At 42.3% G+C, this 17,040-nt stretch overlaps 2 protein-coding genes across 3 annotated transcripts in view; both read left to right on the plus strand.

Annotated features, from left to right (window-relative positions):
• The first annotated feature begins 2,236 nt into the window (after positions 1 to 2,236).
• LOC131464643 (transmembrane protein 200A) lies at positions 2,237 to 8,950 on the plus strand. The gene is made up of 2 exons (XM_058637251.1): positions 2,237 to 2,336; positions 6,943 to 8,950. Exon 2 carries the CDS (start codon positions 6,976 to 6,978, stop codon positions 8,452 to 8,454), a length of 1,479 nt encoding a protein of 492 aa, XP_058493234.1. The 5' UTR covers positions 2,237 to 2,336; positions 6,943 to 6,975; the 3' UTR covers positions 8,455 to 8,950.
• A 1,959-nt stretch (positions 8,951 to 10,909) lies between these two features.
• The window catches only part of epb41l3b (erythrocyte membrane protein band 4.1-like 3b), a 46,130-nt gene continuing 39,999 nt past the window's right edge, over positions 10,910 to 17,040 (plus strand). The window contains exon 1 of one of the 2 annotated variants that reach the window (XM_058613069.1): positions 10,910 to 11,088. The gene's annotated coding sequence lies outside the window, so the exon portion shown is untranslated. Of the gene's footprint in view, positions 11,089 to 11,345; positions 11,435 to 17,040 lie in introns of those variants that run through there. The other variant, XM_058652811.1, reaches the window with a different exon arrangement.

Here is a 17,040-nt window from a genome sequence, read left to right on the forward strand (position 1 = left end):
CTGAGGCTTAAACTTCACAGATTTGATTTTAAACTGAAGTATATTAAATGTTAGACACTGGATCTGTTGGATGAAAAAGTTGTGATTGATGCTCATCTGGCCGACAAACACTCTCAGCTTTCTTCAGAACTCCTAGTGCTGGTCCCAGTCTTGGATCGATGGAAGGGTTGCATCAGGAAGGGCAAAACAATCCTCAAGTCAACCATGCAGATCATCTACGATGGCTCACAAGCATCTGTCGTGTGTCACTGCTTAGAGTTATAGACACACATATATATATATATATATATATATATATATATATATATATATATATATATATATATATATATATATATATATATATATATATATATATAAAAGCTGCTCCAGAGCAACGGGTCACTGAAGGATTAAAGACAGCGTAGAAAAGCCTCAGGATTAGTCCCTCTGTCCGTGTATATACTTTGACGCTGACTGTGGCGAGCAGCACACTGGAGTTTTCTGCATTCCCTCCACTAATTTATGCTGTAAACAAAACACTTTTCTGGGTCATAAATTTGCCGTCAACTCTCTGGAGCTTTGTTATTCTCCTCTCTGCCCGGTGCAGAGCTGCTGCTGCTGCTGCTGCTGCTGCTGCTGCTGCGTCTACTCTCTCACTGCACTGAAACACATCTGGACTCTGTCATATGTCGTTTGGTTAAACATGGGGATGCAGCATGTACCTAAGGCTTATATGTAATATCTCTATATGTTAGGATATAAAGGTTGTTTCTCTGGGCTCATGAAAATCAAATAATTCATCAAATAACTAGACTTAAAATTAATGTATTTTACAATCACTATATAATATTTAATGTATGTCACAAATATATTGAATGTAATAAATATAATAATAATTATCAATGCAACAGCCTTTAAAACGTCATCACAGAGACCGTATCATGATATACAAAATCTAAGACCATATCTTGTATGCATGTATATATTGTTAAAATATCGATAGTATATACATTATATATATAGATAGTAAAGATAGTGTATATATATATATATGTATATATAATTCTGATGCATTTACAGCAATGTTTGAAGTGTATTATGTGCACTGTCCCTGATAACTCAACCAATACAAATAAATTAATAAATTAAAGAAATGATTTAGAAGAAAAGAAAAGTAATCCAAGAGTTCAACCCCTAACATTGCATTTGTTGTTTTTTTTAACTGCTCACCACAGGTATAGGCACGTGAATAAGTCACTAGTAAAAGTCATTTGTCATCGTTAGTATGAAAATCCCCACTGTGGAAAAATAAACATCATAAAAAGTGAAATATAATTTTGCATTGTTACTGAGAGAAATACACACACAGCAAAAAATTGTTTTAAAAAATAGTCATACTCATGCTTTCATAGAGCACATCTATGTGCAACACATTTTTCTATCACTGATCTTTCATACCCGTTCACCCTGTTCACGCTGTCAGAAGCAATGCGGGGTTAAGTGTTCGGCATCAAACTCACAACCTTCAAGTTGAAAGACGACTTGCTCTACCGCTGACTCACCATCTCAAATAACTAAAAATGGTCCTGAGAGCCATACACTCATGAACATTGAAACACTATGTGGGTCAGATGTGGGCCACAAGAGAGCGCCCCCTAGAATCAGTCAGTCAAACTTCATTTATGGCTTTACAACATATGGCTGGTGTTATGTATTAAAACACTGACAGGGATGTGAAGAATAGAAAAAATGAATGAAATAAATAAATGATACATAAATAAAAGGTCAAGTAAAAGCCAGTTTAAGAAATTAATTTTATTATCTTTGCAAAGGTACAATGACATTTGGACAGCAGCTCAGACTCAGGGAGATTAGATGTATAAAAAAATATATATCTACTGTATTTATATACAACTACAAAATACACACTTGTTTTTTAAATATATGTTGTGTAAATAAATGTACACACAAGGAATCATAGAAGATTATTTTAGTTCTAACTTACATTTTGTCTTATTTTAAGGCTCATTACAGTCTGAATGTGACTCCATTTACAAGCTGGTTTTAAGAATTTTAGGAAAAAGAATATTTGACTTATTCTTAGCGTGGCTGTTTTTACAGTGCAGGAGAGAAACTGTAGATGTTTAAACTACAGTGGAGTATGATACATGTCCTGAGCAGCCCCGCGTTTCTTACGTTGCCCACCAATGGAAACGCACTCGGCCCGCCCCTGTTCGCTCTTGTTCACTCCAGTCTTCCAGCACTGGCACCAGAGAGGCGCACAACCATGACATGCAGCGCTGAGCGAGGACGAGGACGAGGAGAGCTGCTCGACCACCACGCCACCATTTCAGGTAAAAGAAAATCCTCTTGTGTTATTTTATCTGGAACAGACGCATGTGATTGATCTGATGGAGAAGTCTTTTCATTTGGTCATAGATTGACTTTATTAGAGATTGTTTTTCTGTTTTTATGTGGAATAAATCGACCAATGTCAGGAACACGCACTGTAGTCACTTCACTCTAATAATACGATTTTAAATGATGATTATTTTTGTTATTATTATTATTTATTCGTAAAAATCCCACATGGATAAAGTAAAGACGGAGGTGTGTTTATTTAAAATGGAGCTCGTGTGAACTTTTGTGTTGTTGCTATGATGAAGTTTTCAGTGCAGATCTGTAGAGACTGTCATTTATTCTCCATCTTGTGATTGTGTCCGCGCAGCTCTGGAGTTCGTAGTGTCAGTGGCGAGCGCATGGGCTTCGTGAGGGCCGTGTGCGCGCGCGAGAGAGAGACAGGGAGAGAAAGAGAGAGAGAGAGTGAGAGAGAGAGGTGTGGGTTCTGTCTGCACTCAAATAGCTTTCGGGCTTTTGTGTCCCTGTAGGGACACTCTCAGGTCTGGACATTTTCACGAGCTGCTCCAGCTCCAGCGGCGGCTCGTGTTTGCTTCACGCGCTCCTTTTTTACAGCAGAAGTGAAACAGACACGCGCTCGAATGTCAAGAGTCGATTAATCATGCAACACTGTGCGCCCCCGCGCGTGAGCCTCGCATCTGGACATGGACTAAACCCACAAATATCCCTCCTGTTCTTCATCATTATCATCATCACCATCACCATCATCACCATCATCACCACCATCATCATCATCATCATCACCACCACCATCGTCCTCTCCCAGACGTGCAGCTTCCATGAGAAAAAGAGGAGCTGTCAGTTTTCCTCTTCAGCACCACGGACAGAGACACAATCCGACTTATCCACACCCACTTCTGCTACACACTGCTGCTCATGGAGCGAGAGAGAGAGGGGGGGGAGGGAGAGAGGGAGAGAGAGGGAGGGAGAGAGAGCGAGAGAGGGAGGGAGAGAGAGAGATAGGGAGAGAGAGAGAGAGAGAGAGAGGTCCACCCACGCTTTATCAGCTTTAGCTCAGGTTGACTCGCTCTCACCCCGGAGGCATTTGAGTGGTTATTGGATGTGATATACAGAGAGCGGCTATAATCAGCAGCTGAGTGCTGGTGTGTTTGTTGTGTTGTTTGCAGAAGCTCAGGTGCACAGCACCGTGTTCCACCCTCAACTTATGAGCTCACAACTCGGATCATAAAGGGATTTCAAAAAGGCCTCCATCACCACCACCACCATCATGTCCGAGAGGATCATCCACAGCAGCATCATGTTATCTATTTATCTTTTAATGGAGAGCCTTATTAATTGCTGCTCTGCATTTGTGGAATCAGTTATTCTCATGGACCCTGAGCCCTAAGTCACACACACACACACACGCATACACACACACACACACACACACACACACACACACACACACACACACACAATGAGGTGTGATTAGTCAAATTAAATTCCAGCACAAGCTGCAGTGTGTGTGATTAATCAGGCTGATCATGTGATTGTTAGAGTACAAGCTCATCAGTCATGTGATCATGACGAGTGCGTCCGCAGCTGCTGCAGTGAAAAAAGCTCAATATCACCTTTCTGTGTGTCCAACACTGGTGCTGGAGAAACCTGTGTCGCTGTAGCTCAGCATCATCTCCGTGCTGCTCTCTGCTGGATTTTCTAGCAGCGACAACACAAATATTCAAGTCCGCCCATGGTTTGGTTTTGCTCTGCAGAAACAAGGACACCAGACTTCAGAATCTCCTGAAAATGGAATCAATAACAAACCAGTGTTTTGCTCTGGATGTTAACATGTTAACATGTTAACATGTATGTTAACATGTTAATATGTTAACATGTTAACAAAATGGCAGCGACCCAAGAGCAGCTGTCCTTTCATTTGGCTGCTGCTTCCATTTTAAGCGACTTGCTCCACAGACCTGAGCTCAGGCTGAAGTCATTGGAAGTGGGAGGAGCAATATTACCACTGGTTTTTACATCTATAACTTAGCTGTTAATGACCATTTACAACCTATAATCAGCCATCGTTCCAACATGACATGACAGACCTGTCACAGTCCTCACTCATATGAACACGTGTCATTCTCAATATCAATGTCAATATTGGCCCAATATTAGGCTAAATTGTTTGCTCAGATATGTAAAGGAATAAACGTCAAATCCAACATGATCTACAAACTGTAAATATGACGTCAACGCAACACTCATCACAGAGATGTGTTTTCTTTTAGAAATGACTCTTTAGAAATACTGTAGCTACTAGCTAGTACTGTTAGCTAGTAAATAATCACATATATGTCAGTATTTAGAGTTATTCATTATTATTTATTATAATCATAGCACCATTGCTATAAATGACTTTTGAGCATCATTTACAAATATCGCTCAAATATAAGCCAGCTTCTCAACCGTTGTTAAGGGGAATCTTGGAATTGAAGATGCTATTAGCAGTTAACGTTGTCTGTCAGAAGTTAGGGATTCGAAACACATTTGGTAACTTCTGCAGACACCAACTGTAGAACATCTGCTCAAAGGAAGAAGGAAGCAGGAACTGACCGTGCATGTAGACAAGTGAAACTCCAGAGAACATGTCGTTGTACAGACTGAGCCACGGCAGATTATTCCACAGAGAGTTTGTCTCTTCCTGAGTCTAATGAAATATATTAAAGGTCATTACACAGACGATGATACAGTCTATAGGAGGATGGGAGGAGCATCAGGCTGTGCACGTACCTGCCTTCATGTGTCCTTCAACGTCACTCCACACACACGTGATATCAGTGTCTCACACATTGTCATTTTGTTCTGTGGTATTATCTTTAAACGCAAGGATGGCTGTCTATGAGAAACATGACTGTCCACAGGTCACATGACACTCTTCAAACTGGGCAACGCTAAGGTGCCAGTGTGTGTGTGTGTGTGTGTGTGTGTGTGTGCGTGTGTGTGTGCGTGCAGTGGCCTCTTTGATGTTTGCGTGATATGTATCAGATATATCTGGAAACATTGTCTTTAACATGGTTTGTGTGTGTGTGTGTGTGTGTGTGTGGACTCTGACATGTTAGAGAACAAATACAGGTACAACACCAGTCATCACAAAACAGAGATCAGAACAGAAACAGAAACCCTGTTCCATATAACAGAGGTGGAGTTCTTTTTAGGGACCAACTCCTCCATTGTTTTCGTTTTCAGCCACAGGGTGAGAAATCCACGACAGTGACCAGAGTTGAGTGTTGATTGCTGTTTAGGGCGGACATGAAACAGACAATGGTTAGAATGTTCCCTGTAGACGAGACTACAATCTGTATTAGTGTAGGATACGACGAGAACGTGTTAACGTTTGGCAGATGGTTAACACGTTCTCACCGAGTTGGCTTCTAAACTAATGTCATATGTGGTTTCATTGACCTGCGCGCTGCGTTGTTTGTGACCTGATGGTGACATGGATTAGGGGGGAAGGCAGGAGTGAAGCAGGGGTGAGGTGGAGAGATCATGCCCACTGGACTCCTGTCTGGACACATTCCATATGACACTGACACAGCTGAATATAGATCTGTAGCACTTCTTCTTCTCTGCTGTTTGTCTCTGTTTCACTTACATCATTGTATTTATAGATTATAGAGTTATAATCCTGGTTTAAGGGCTGGATTCATCTTGTGGTTTAGGCCCCCATGAAGTCCTCCCCTCCCAACTTTGCCTGAAAAGCCAAACAAATATAACAATCTGTTATATTAAATATTCATGACTCATAAAGTGATATGGAAATGATTAGATGTTTTTGGTTTTTTTCTTTAATCAGATTTAACTGACAATGACTGAACAACACATCGACTGTGATCTCCATCGAAATGTAAACGCTGCTTAATGCTAACATTATGAGCCGAGCTGACCACGTAAAAGAAGAACACACAACTCTCTGATATGAAATATCTGTTTTAACTGTGGCTTGTGTTTTGGAATGAATGAATGAATCATCCATTCATCCATTTCCTGCCACTTTATCCTCCTCGTGACGGTTGCTAATCCCCAATCTCCGTCCATCACAGGGCCAACAAACATTCACTGTCACATTCACACCTACAGTCACCTGAGAGTGTCCAGGTCACTCACAGTGTGGGAGGAAGCCAGACCTGAACACAGAGAGGCCCACGGCCAAACCAGGTTCAGAACCGGTGACCTTCTTGCTATATGAGGCAACAATGCTGACCACTGCACAACCATATTATTGTAATTCATCATGATTCAGCAAGTAATTGTCACAGAGAGGAACCGGGGGCTTAGTGGTCCCTCAGGGTTAGTCGTCAGCTTTGCCTGGTCTGTAATCCAACACTGTTTGTAGGTTTAATAAATCTGGATTACATACGTAATCTCTCAGCGGCGAGATCTTTTTTGGGTCCCCCCCCCTTTAGTTCAGATGTGCACAATGATGTCAGGTGTCAGGGATCTGACTGTAAATGTGTTGCTATGTTATGATTGCCATCATGATAGAGAGTGTGTGAATGTGCTCGTCATGTGTATGACAGACTGTCTCTTCTGTCCTCTCAGGTTGAGTGACGAGCCTCCTGTCTCACCGCCACCATGATAGCGACGGGTGGCCTGCTGCGCATGAACCGGCGCCAGGATTCCCTCCGCTCCAAAAACCGCGCAGAAAACAAAAGGAAGCGGAAATCCAAGAAGAAGAAGAAGAATGATGTGGTGGTGGTGAAGGGGAAGCTCAATCTGTGCTCCCCGGCCGGGTTGGTGGCAGCTGTTGGAGTTATAGTTCTCATGGTGGGGATTTCTATGGCTGTACTGGGCTACTGGCCCAGTCAGAGCCAGCATGAGTACCAGGAGCGCCGCAGAACTGGAGTGTACCACACCAACAGAGTCAGCTACCCCAAAATCGTGACCGTTTCCTCCAATTTGACACATGACAAGTCCAGCTCCGGCCAGATTCCTTCGTTTAACCAGAGCCATGCTAACAGCAGCACCGCTGAGCCCACCCGTCACTGTGGCTTCCTCTGTGACTTCCTGGATCGTTACCTGTACTCAGACAATCTGAAGGTCTTTGGCCCACTGGTGATGGGGATCGGCATTTTCCTCTTCATCTGTGCCAACGCTGTCCTCCACGAAAACCGTGACAAGAAAACCAAAATCATCAACCTGAGAGACATCTACTCCACGGTGATAGATCTTCACAGCATACGGTCAAAGGAGTACTCGCCTCTGAACGGTTTAGTGAACTACACTCAGTCCAGGAGCGCCGAGGGCCCCTCCGGCTCCTTCCCTGCGAGTGGGACGCTCACTCGCAGCTCCTGGCCGTCCACCGCACTCGGCCTGCAGGGCGAGTTTGGGGGCGATGGCGCACTGAGGCGCACGTCTTTAGCCGGCAGGCCTCGTAGCTGGTCCAGAGATGTCCAGACCTTCACAGACACGGTCTACAGCATCTACAAAGACTACAGCAATAGCGGTAAGCAGGCACCGCAGCCTCGACAGTGGGAGACCACATCCATCGTCACCTCCTCGGTGAACGCCTTCACCCTCCCTGTGATCAAACTGAACAACTGTGAGGTGGAGGAGTCAGAGAGAGCGGAGGAGGCAGCTGAAGACATCAGCGACGATGAGACCCAAACAGAGAGGGACACGTCAACGACAGAGCAGCCCGCAGCCCGTCACAGCCATGAGGACATGTCCACAGACACAGTTAACCACCAGGGGGTGCCACAGTGGACCCAGCTGTTCCCTCCATCACCTGTTGCCAGGGCAATGGGTTCACGTCTGTCGCTCAACTCCCTCACGGATCAGCCCCGGTCTGTGAGGCGGTGCAGCCTGTCTGTGTCTGTGTGTAGTCATGGCGACAGAGGCAGGCGCTTGAGCTGCCCTCGCCTGGAGCGCTCCAACAGCAAGGGCTACATCAAACTGACTGATCTGGGGGGCGACTCCTTCGAAGCCCCCGACACCGACACTTCTTTAGTGGCCACTGAACAGGAAGTAGCAGTGGACACAGTAGCAGCGGCGGAGGAAGGAGCTCAGGGAGAGGACGACCTGCTGACGAGCAGCACGTCTGCTGCAGAATAACAGACGTCTGTGGCTTTGTCTCGTTCTTTCTGCAGATGTGAAGCAGATGTGAAGCAGCAAAGGACTATTGAAGCATAGCCATGAACCGTGAGGAGCGAGGATCTTTACAAACGCCACACCCACAGCTCAACACACAGATGTACATTTTCTATTTTTTTCAATGTAGCAAGAGCAATACAAAGACCTATGAGGAGGTTCAGTAAAGATTGAGAAGGAAAATCAAAACAGAACTTTTCTTTTGTACACCACAATAGAGCGAACACTGTAGCTATAGTAGAATATGAAAAAGTGTTGTCCTGTAGCACTGACACATGCCACAGAAACTCTCTAGTCTACCTTGTTGTGTGTGAATATCATGTGAAAAAGTGATATGACTTGAATCTCAGGTAGAAGTTTGGTTTAGGATCAGGACCTTGAGGACAAGGTCTTCCCATGTGCACCACACTTGTTTATATGAATCATTCATGGTTGAATAAACTTGACTGTAACACCTGTCGGCTCTGGACGCCATCTATTGACGGTTCGAGGTACAATAACCCAACAGATAAATAAATACAACAATAGAATAAACACTAATCCACATTAACGAGGCAGATTCCTGCAGGAATAAAGGACGTTTTAAACCTGTTTGAGGTCATTCTGTGGTCTTCCAGCGAAACTTCCAATTTCAAACCTTCACTATAAGCTGTAAGCAGTTTTTTAATTTAAAGAAAGTGACCTGTGTCAGCAAATAAAAGAGAAGGTAAGAACAGATTTGGTGAAATGTTCATAAAAGTGGTGTTGACGATTAAAACTGAAGTTTGTGATCGTCCACCGTCATTTTTACTAAAATCTCTTCTATTGTTTAAAAAGGATGCTTCACACCACTGGATATAATCCCTCGTTACAGGACCATGATCACAGAGAAACACAACAAAAGAGCCGTGTGTGTGATTTCACATTAAAGGAGCTTCTTTGCTCCAAATCATTAAGAAAAATAATTAAAACAATGAAAATATCCAGACAAGTGTTACAATTTGTGATCAAACGTGCAGCAAAGCGACTCATATAGATTTTAGCTGCTCTACCAGGAGACATGCTCTGTGTTCACTGGACTGAGACGCTGTAATATGTCCTTTTAATAATGGCGCTCACTGTTACAGCTCAGATCGATACTGGTGTAGTTGCTGATTTGCATACTTAACACAAACTGTCTGTGGGGTATTTGGTCAGAATTGATTTCTTTGGTGTTGTAATGACGGTCAAACGGCGTCACTCTGCTGCATCCTGTTTGTTGTGTTCTTCATAGTAAATAAACTAGTCTGAGACACAACAGGGAGCGGGAAACATTCATGTATCCACTCGTCTACATACGTCAGCCTTTTTAACCAAGGCTGTGATACAAGTGTTAATACAAAATGATAATTATAATAATGACACTTGTATGTAATTGGACACTAATACGGCCATAGGTGAGGGTGGGTGGTTGTTTGTCTCTGTGTGTGTCCCTGCGATGGACTGGTGAACTGTCCACGGTGGACGTCAGCTGAGACACACAGCTCCCCCCGCGACCCTCATGTGGAGGATAAAGTGGTAGAAGATGGAGGGATGGAAATTCCTATTTCATATACTCATCATGTAATGTGTTTATCTTTTATCACCAGTATTAAGCAACATTATAACAAGTATTCCACCTTCTCATTTTCCAATAAATTCACATTTTTTTCTCCATATTTCCACAAACACATTTTATTTTGCATTTCATACAAAAGTCACCTTCACCACGTGTTGCAGCATGGAACAGTTACAGGACTATGGATCTAAGTGTTCCTTTAGCTTATAGGAGAGACGATCCTTTCATTTGACATGCTTCCACTACATACTTTGCCTTGTGCCTTGTTCAGGGACCCGGCCCTGGACCTGTCCTGAGATTTCAACCAGCAACCCTCTGGTTTCAAGCACAGTTCCTTTCCTCTTGGCCACAGAGGTTTGAATCTGTGTGTGCTTGTCTACGTCCATTTTTGTGTGTTTTTTTAGCTGTCTCAGTATCTGTGTGTAATAGGAACGCCTTCCTCCTATTTATGGGTAAATAAATAAACTTTAATATTACTTAAACAAACACACATTTGGCTTTATGTATGAACCAACAAGTGTAATATTGTTACCATTCAACGTTCACTGGTGGAAGAACCTGTTTGATTTTCTGCTACAGACTGCAGCAGTGTACACGAGCCTCAAATATCAATGGATCAATCAATCAATGGATCAATCAATCAATCAATCAATCAATAACATGGGGAACAGCATTATCTTTGAAACCATCGAACATGGCCATCTAGCGGCCATGACACCTACAGATAATCATCTCTTCCTTGTTATATCAAGCCGCCACTAGGTGGCGCATGGACAGTGACTGTTGAGCTGTAAAAGCGTGGGTGTGCCCGTTCACGAGTACAATGAGCGCCGGTTTTGGAGGCGGGAGGGGCGGTGTCACCGCGGTCCGTCACTGTGAAGTTTGTCTAAAGACACCGTTCACAGGTGTGCGCTCCTTTTCCGACCACACGAGCCGTCTGTCCCGTTTCCTGGTCTCCGCTGTCCGTCTCCGCTGTCTGTCCTCGCTGTGTGTCTCCGCTGTGTGTCCCCGCTGTCCGTCAGGTAAAGAACCAACTGTTGTTTACCAGAGTTTGTTTGTGCGGTGTTGCGTTCACGGACACAGTTAAAGTGTAAACTCTCGGTTCATCTCTTCACCATAAACAGCTTTTAACACATGAATCCTTGTGATTGTGTTTCCACTCAAACACGTGACACATTTCGTTGCTAATACTCGTTTGTTTGTTTCCTTCTTCTTCTGGTTGACGTTCGATCACTGGTTCACGTTCGATCACTGGTTCACGTTCGATCACTGGTTCACGTTCGATCACTGGTTCACGTTCGATCACTGGTTCTGCTCAACACACCGTGACCTGCTGCTCAACACACCGGTGACTTCAAACGTGACACGGTGAGTACACGTTTGTGTATTTGAAGTATCTATAGTACTCAACAATGATACAATTAGCAACAGCAATACTTTTACTAACGTAGTGCTTTTCAAAATAAGTTAAAGTAAAGCACCGGAAACTCAGAATTTAAAAAAATAGAAGCAGCAAGTTAAAAAATATAAATGATAGAAAAAGTATAATAAAATAAAAAAGCACATTTATAATAGCATGTTCTTAAATGTGACATACTCTCCTCTGTCACCTTATTCCTGCAGAAGCTTTAAAACTTCACACAGTCTGAAACCATTGCGATCTAAATTGTATTGGTGAATAATCTCAGTTGAGCAAAGTGCTGTACACACATAAAACATAAATAGTAACAGCTGAGATAAACAATAAAAAGAGGAAGTATGACATGTAAAGGTTATTACACAGCACAGTGCACGGAAGACTGGAGCAGACACATCTGAGTCAATGTTATTAAAGGTTAATAACAGTGATTACAACCTTTTATTTTTATTTTAGGTTTTTTTATATATAAATATTTGAAATCAACTCATTCAATGAATCCACAAACTGTTCCCGTGTAAAACTCGCTGATTGTGTCCTGACGTGGTGACATGTCCATCGGCCTGATCAGCATTTTTGCAAAGGCAGTTTCTCAAGTAATGCTGAGCAAGCACACGTGGTTTCCCCTGACACACTCACACACACACACACACACACACACACACTCACACACACACACACACACACTCACACACACACTCACACACACACACCTGATCCAGTGTCTATAAGCACAGACGAGTAGTTAGGAAACGGGAAGTGGTCACAGCTTGTGCTTCTGCTCAGACACTCACCTAAAATGGAAATGTGAAGGAATCAAAGAGGGAATGAGCTCCTTAGATCTTTTCACCGACAGCACATTTAAAATGAGAGGGACAATTGCCCCTGTTCATTTTACAATTCACCAATGTTCCTAAGGCTGATTTGATATTCATGTATATTTAAGATGCTTTTCGTCTATATCTATGTCGATATTGCAGTACACTGGGTTTTAACAGGTTGTTTTCCGAGGTAGAATGATGAAGGTGAGTGTGCAGGATGAGGAAGATAAACCTGGGTGAAGTCAGTGGTGTGTGCAGCTCTGCATGTGTTTATCCACAGTGATCGTTCCTATGACTGAATTACTCGAGAAAAAAAGAGTATAAGGGCAACTGTGATGCAAGAGAGCAGAGCGACTAGTGCTGAAAGATGACAGCCATTAGAGCCTCGTTCTAAATCACCAGATCTTGCAAGAATATGTTTTATAGTGCTGTGAACTCTGGGACGGCAGAGTTTACATGACTGTGAATCTTGAGAATCAGTGAATCGAAAAGATTCGATCGTTGAATCGTTCAGTACGTCGTGCATGACTTTGTTGCATGCTGCATGGGTTGTGGTTCGGCTCATGCTCACCGGCTTTCAGCAGCGCTGTCGCTAAATACACCAGAGACTCCTCTGTTAAATATGGAGATTTTAGAAATGTTGAAGTCTTTTAATGATTGCATGCATTGTTTGGTTTGATTCTTGTGTCAGTGGAAAAGTGCCGGAACTGACTGTTGTTAGGTCTTTAGCAGATTGTGTACTCGTGTACTTTGTTTTTTACTTTTTTATTCAAAGAAAAGAAAAAGCGGCCTAAAGTCAGTAAAGTGGCTAAAAACCACAATAGGCCAAACCAAACTGCTTTGAATTTGGCAGGAAAAGAACTGCAACTTTTTTTGGGCATTTGGATTGGAATTCCATTTAGGAAACTGTGGCACTGTGTCCAAGAGGTTTGTGAAGTATAATGTCTCACAGAGTTAATCATGGGCAACATTGTCCCAACGTCATATTCTCTTGGCTGCGAATTCAAAATGGAAAGTTGCCCTTATAGCTAACAGACCTCCTTGCCATGCTGTAAATTATGGGATACCAGCCCTAACATGGGAAAGTGCATTTGAGTTTTGTGGGTAACCAGGGTTCTTGCCTGGTTTTTCCAAGCTGAGCCACTGGAACACAGAAGGGATGTAATTATGGGTATGCAGCGGGGAGTTTCCAAAGTCTGACACCGAGTGGAATGCTGCGTATGTAAAAAACCAAAAAAACAGTCGGTGTCATCAGGTGTAGCGTCTGAAGATGTGGTTCAGACTAAATCAACAAAAGCGTGATCTTGGCAAACCTACAGTTTGTAATCTTTACCCAGAAAGAAAAAGCATCTCGAAGAAAATGGCCTTGTACGTGTTTTATATTCTCTAACACACAGGATGACAGAACAAGATTAAATGTAAATGAAGTGACATCAGTGATAAAGACTTATCTCAGACTGTTCAGCAGAGAATTCAAATCAATAACACTTGTGTGGCACTGTGTGTGGCAAAAGGATGGCTTTGACACAACTAAGCGATTAAAGGTTAATAGATACTCCCACGACCTTCCCACAATGCACTTCTCTGTAAGATGATGGAGCTTTTACTTAACACCCAGAATAAAGAACTGTTTCTCAAAAAAAGATCTGCTCTTATAAAACTAAAGACTGGTGATGTAGGGTGAAAGGCGGGGTTAACCCCTGGGCTGGTGATGTAGGGTGAAAGGCGGGGTTACACACTGGACTGGTGATGTAGGGTGAAAGGCGGGGTTACACCCTGGGCTGGTGATGTGTGGGGAAAGGCGGGGTTACAGCAATTTATAGTGTTTTAACCGGAAACCAGCGCACGCACAGGAAGAACATGAAAAGCCGGGACCAGGACGCCAATCACCAATTTGTGGCAAGAGTGCTAACCACGTGCTCCTCTGGTTGCAACAATTAACCAATTATTCGATGACTAAATGAATTGTCAACTATTTTGATCATTGATTAATCTGTTTGAGTGTTTTTGCTTTCATGGAAAAAACGAAGAATGGAGAAAATAACATATTTTGAAAATCATCGTAAATTGCAGCTCTAGCTTCAACTCACATTCAGATCAATTAGTACTGAAAATATTTTGTCTATTGATTCATCAAAAAATGATTTAAAATAGTCTTAAACCTAAATAAATATGATCAGATTTGCACTCGAACCCTATGAAATATCACTCTTTCATTGAAATTTGAATGTTCTTTACTTGAAAAATACAATAATTGTTATTTCTTTCCGAGATGATTGTAGAATCATTCTCTCTTGTTATCAATAGCTTAATCGTTGGAATCAATATTCTAATCAATATTTCAATCACAGAAAGTGATAGGACTCAGAAATGACACCCACAGTTCCTGAAATGTCTCTAAGACACATTCCAGTAACTGGAAGTAATACATTTAATACAGTGGAAGAATATAATAATAATATAATAATAATAATAATAATGGTAAACATAGCTGACTCGGCTTTCCAAATGTGAGAATTGTCTCTTATATATTTCACTGACATTTCCTAGACTAAGAATTTAAATAAACAGTAAAAATAGGAGTATTTTAAACTTGAATGTAAATGTATTATTATCATAGAGTCACAGCCTTTTACTCAAGATTTAAGTGTATATGTTTAAAATAAATTAAAAGTTCTAAAATGAAGTTCTGAAGTTCATTTATCAAATCTGTATTTCTTGGAAATGTTTGATTCAAATATACAAAATAATATGAGGTCATAGACGTGGCAGTAAATATCAATCCATGCTCTGGATTTATGTAGTGAACTGGGTTGTAGTGGTTTTTCATGTTCATATAAAGTGGTAAATACTGGTGTAAATGATCAGCACAGCTTTAGTGGTAGTTCACAGTCAGCTGAGGGGAGCTGAACTCCACACGTGATCACTGAGGTCTCTGATAACACGTATGACTCAATCAATGAGTGCAGAGATAAGCTTGTCTCCCGGTGATGTTTGATCACATGACCGCAGTATGACCATGCCTTTGCCTTACAAAACTATAGCTGTGTTACTTCCACAGAGTATTGTACAGTGTGTACAGGGTATTTATAGAGTATTGTACAGCGTGTACAGGGTATTTATAGAGTATTGTACAGTGTGTACAGGGTATTTATAGAGTATTGTACAGTGTGTACAGGGTATTTGGAGCAACCTCACCAACCCCAATATCCAAGATGGCTTCCACCAGTCAAACACATGCAGATCCATCAGGTAGCTGCGGTGGCTTGTTAGCATAGCACGCTTCAGCTTGAGAATGCAGTGTGTCTGCTGGTGTGTCTGTTAACACTGCGGTCCAAGATGGCGCCTCATATACATATAAGTGTCTTCCTGGATCCGTTTGGTGGGACTGACGCTGCGTTCCATCTGTAGCGCTCACTTCAGTCTGCTTTGTGAACAATGTCATGTGAACACTGGAAACACATGGAAATGCCAGGTCAGCTCCACATCAGTGTAATATGACATGAGGAAGCGGCCTCATCACTCACCTTTTCCAAAGGTTAGAAATACTCACCACATTTATGATTCCTCAAGATAAGATGTGCCTCCTGTAAGCAAAAACACAAGAGGGGAGTGGCCCCGTCCACATTGTTAAAATTCCCTTTCATGTTAATCTTTGCACCGTCAGTTTGACATGAAAGGAGGAGGAGGACGGAGAGAGAGAGAGAGAGAGAGAGAGAGAGAAGTTCGGATGATGATGATTTGGCCCAGTTTGGGGTGTCAGAAGGAATCAGACCATGCTCACTGACCTCTGCAGCCCTCGGGGAGTGATTGAGATTAGTATGAGGTGAAGTACTAAAGGGAGATGGACCCACTGATGGCAGCACAGTTATAACAACTGTTTTTAAAGACTGAAAGAGGGCTCATTAGAAATGACTTCATGTTAAAATAAGCGAGCATGAATCCAACACACGTCATCCACTGTAAATGACCCAATTGCCCTGTGTGACGAAATGGGAAAACTTTGGGCAGACGAGCAATTATTTCCCTCCACTCTCTGTGGACTCAATTTCTTATTTTTATTAAATGACATTGATGATTTGTGATTTGATTTCAGCGTAATTGTGTATTAATGGCTGAAAAACCACTCCCAGCTGATATAGGGTGAAAGGTTGGGTGCGCCCTGGACAGGTCATCAGTCCATTGCAAGGTCAACATATAGAGAAGAACAACTTGAATCACTCTCACAGCCAAAGAACCTAATCTGCATGGTGTTGGACTGTAAGAGGAACCCAGAGGAACCCAGAGGAACCCAGAGAACCCACAGAAAACTGAGCACATGCCAAAACATGCAAACTCCACACAGAAACGGCTGCTTCCAAAACTCAAACATGTAAAGAACAATATGAATAGAAGGTATGCAAGATACATTGAAAAGTAAATGACATCAATCAGATGAAAAACTAAAATACTATAAAAACAGTGATAAGTTTAAAAGTAACAGGAAAACTGTGTCTCTGTTTCCTAGTTAATGCCAACGGTAAATGGTTTGTATAGTGCTTTTCTGGTCTTGATGACCATTCAAAGCTGCCATTCATTCACTCATTCACACTTTCATACAGCGCATTTCTATCACTCATCATCTTTCTTACCGAGCAAGTCTTGCTCCACCCCTGAGCGCTATAACTTGTTTATTAACATGTGAGTAAAAGCTGTGGATTTGAGGTTAACGCAGTTCAAGGTCGCAGCTAAAGAGC

Source organism: Solea solea, chromosome 1, assembly GCF_958295425.1.
Source record: "Solea solea chromosome 1, fSolSol10.1, whole genome shotgun sequence".
NCBI lineage: Eukaryota > Metazoa > Chordata > Actinopteri > Pleuronectiformes > Soleidae > Solea > Solea solea.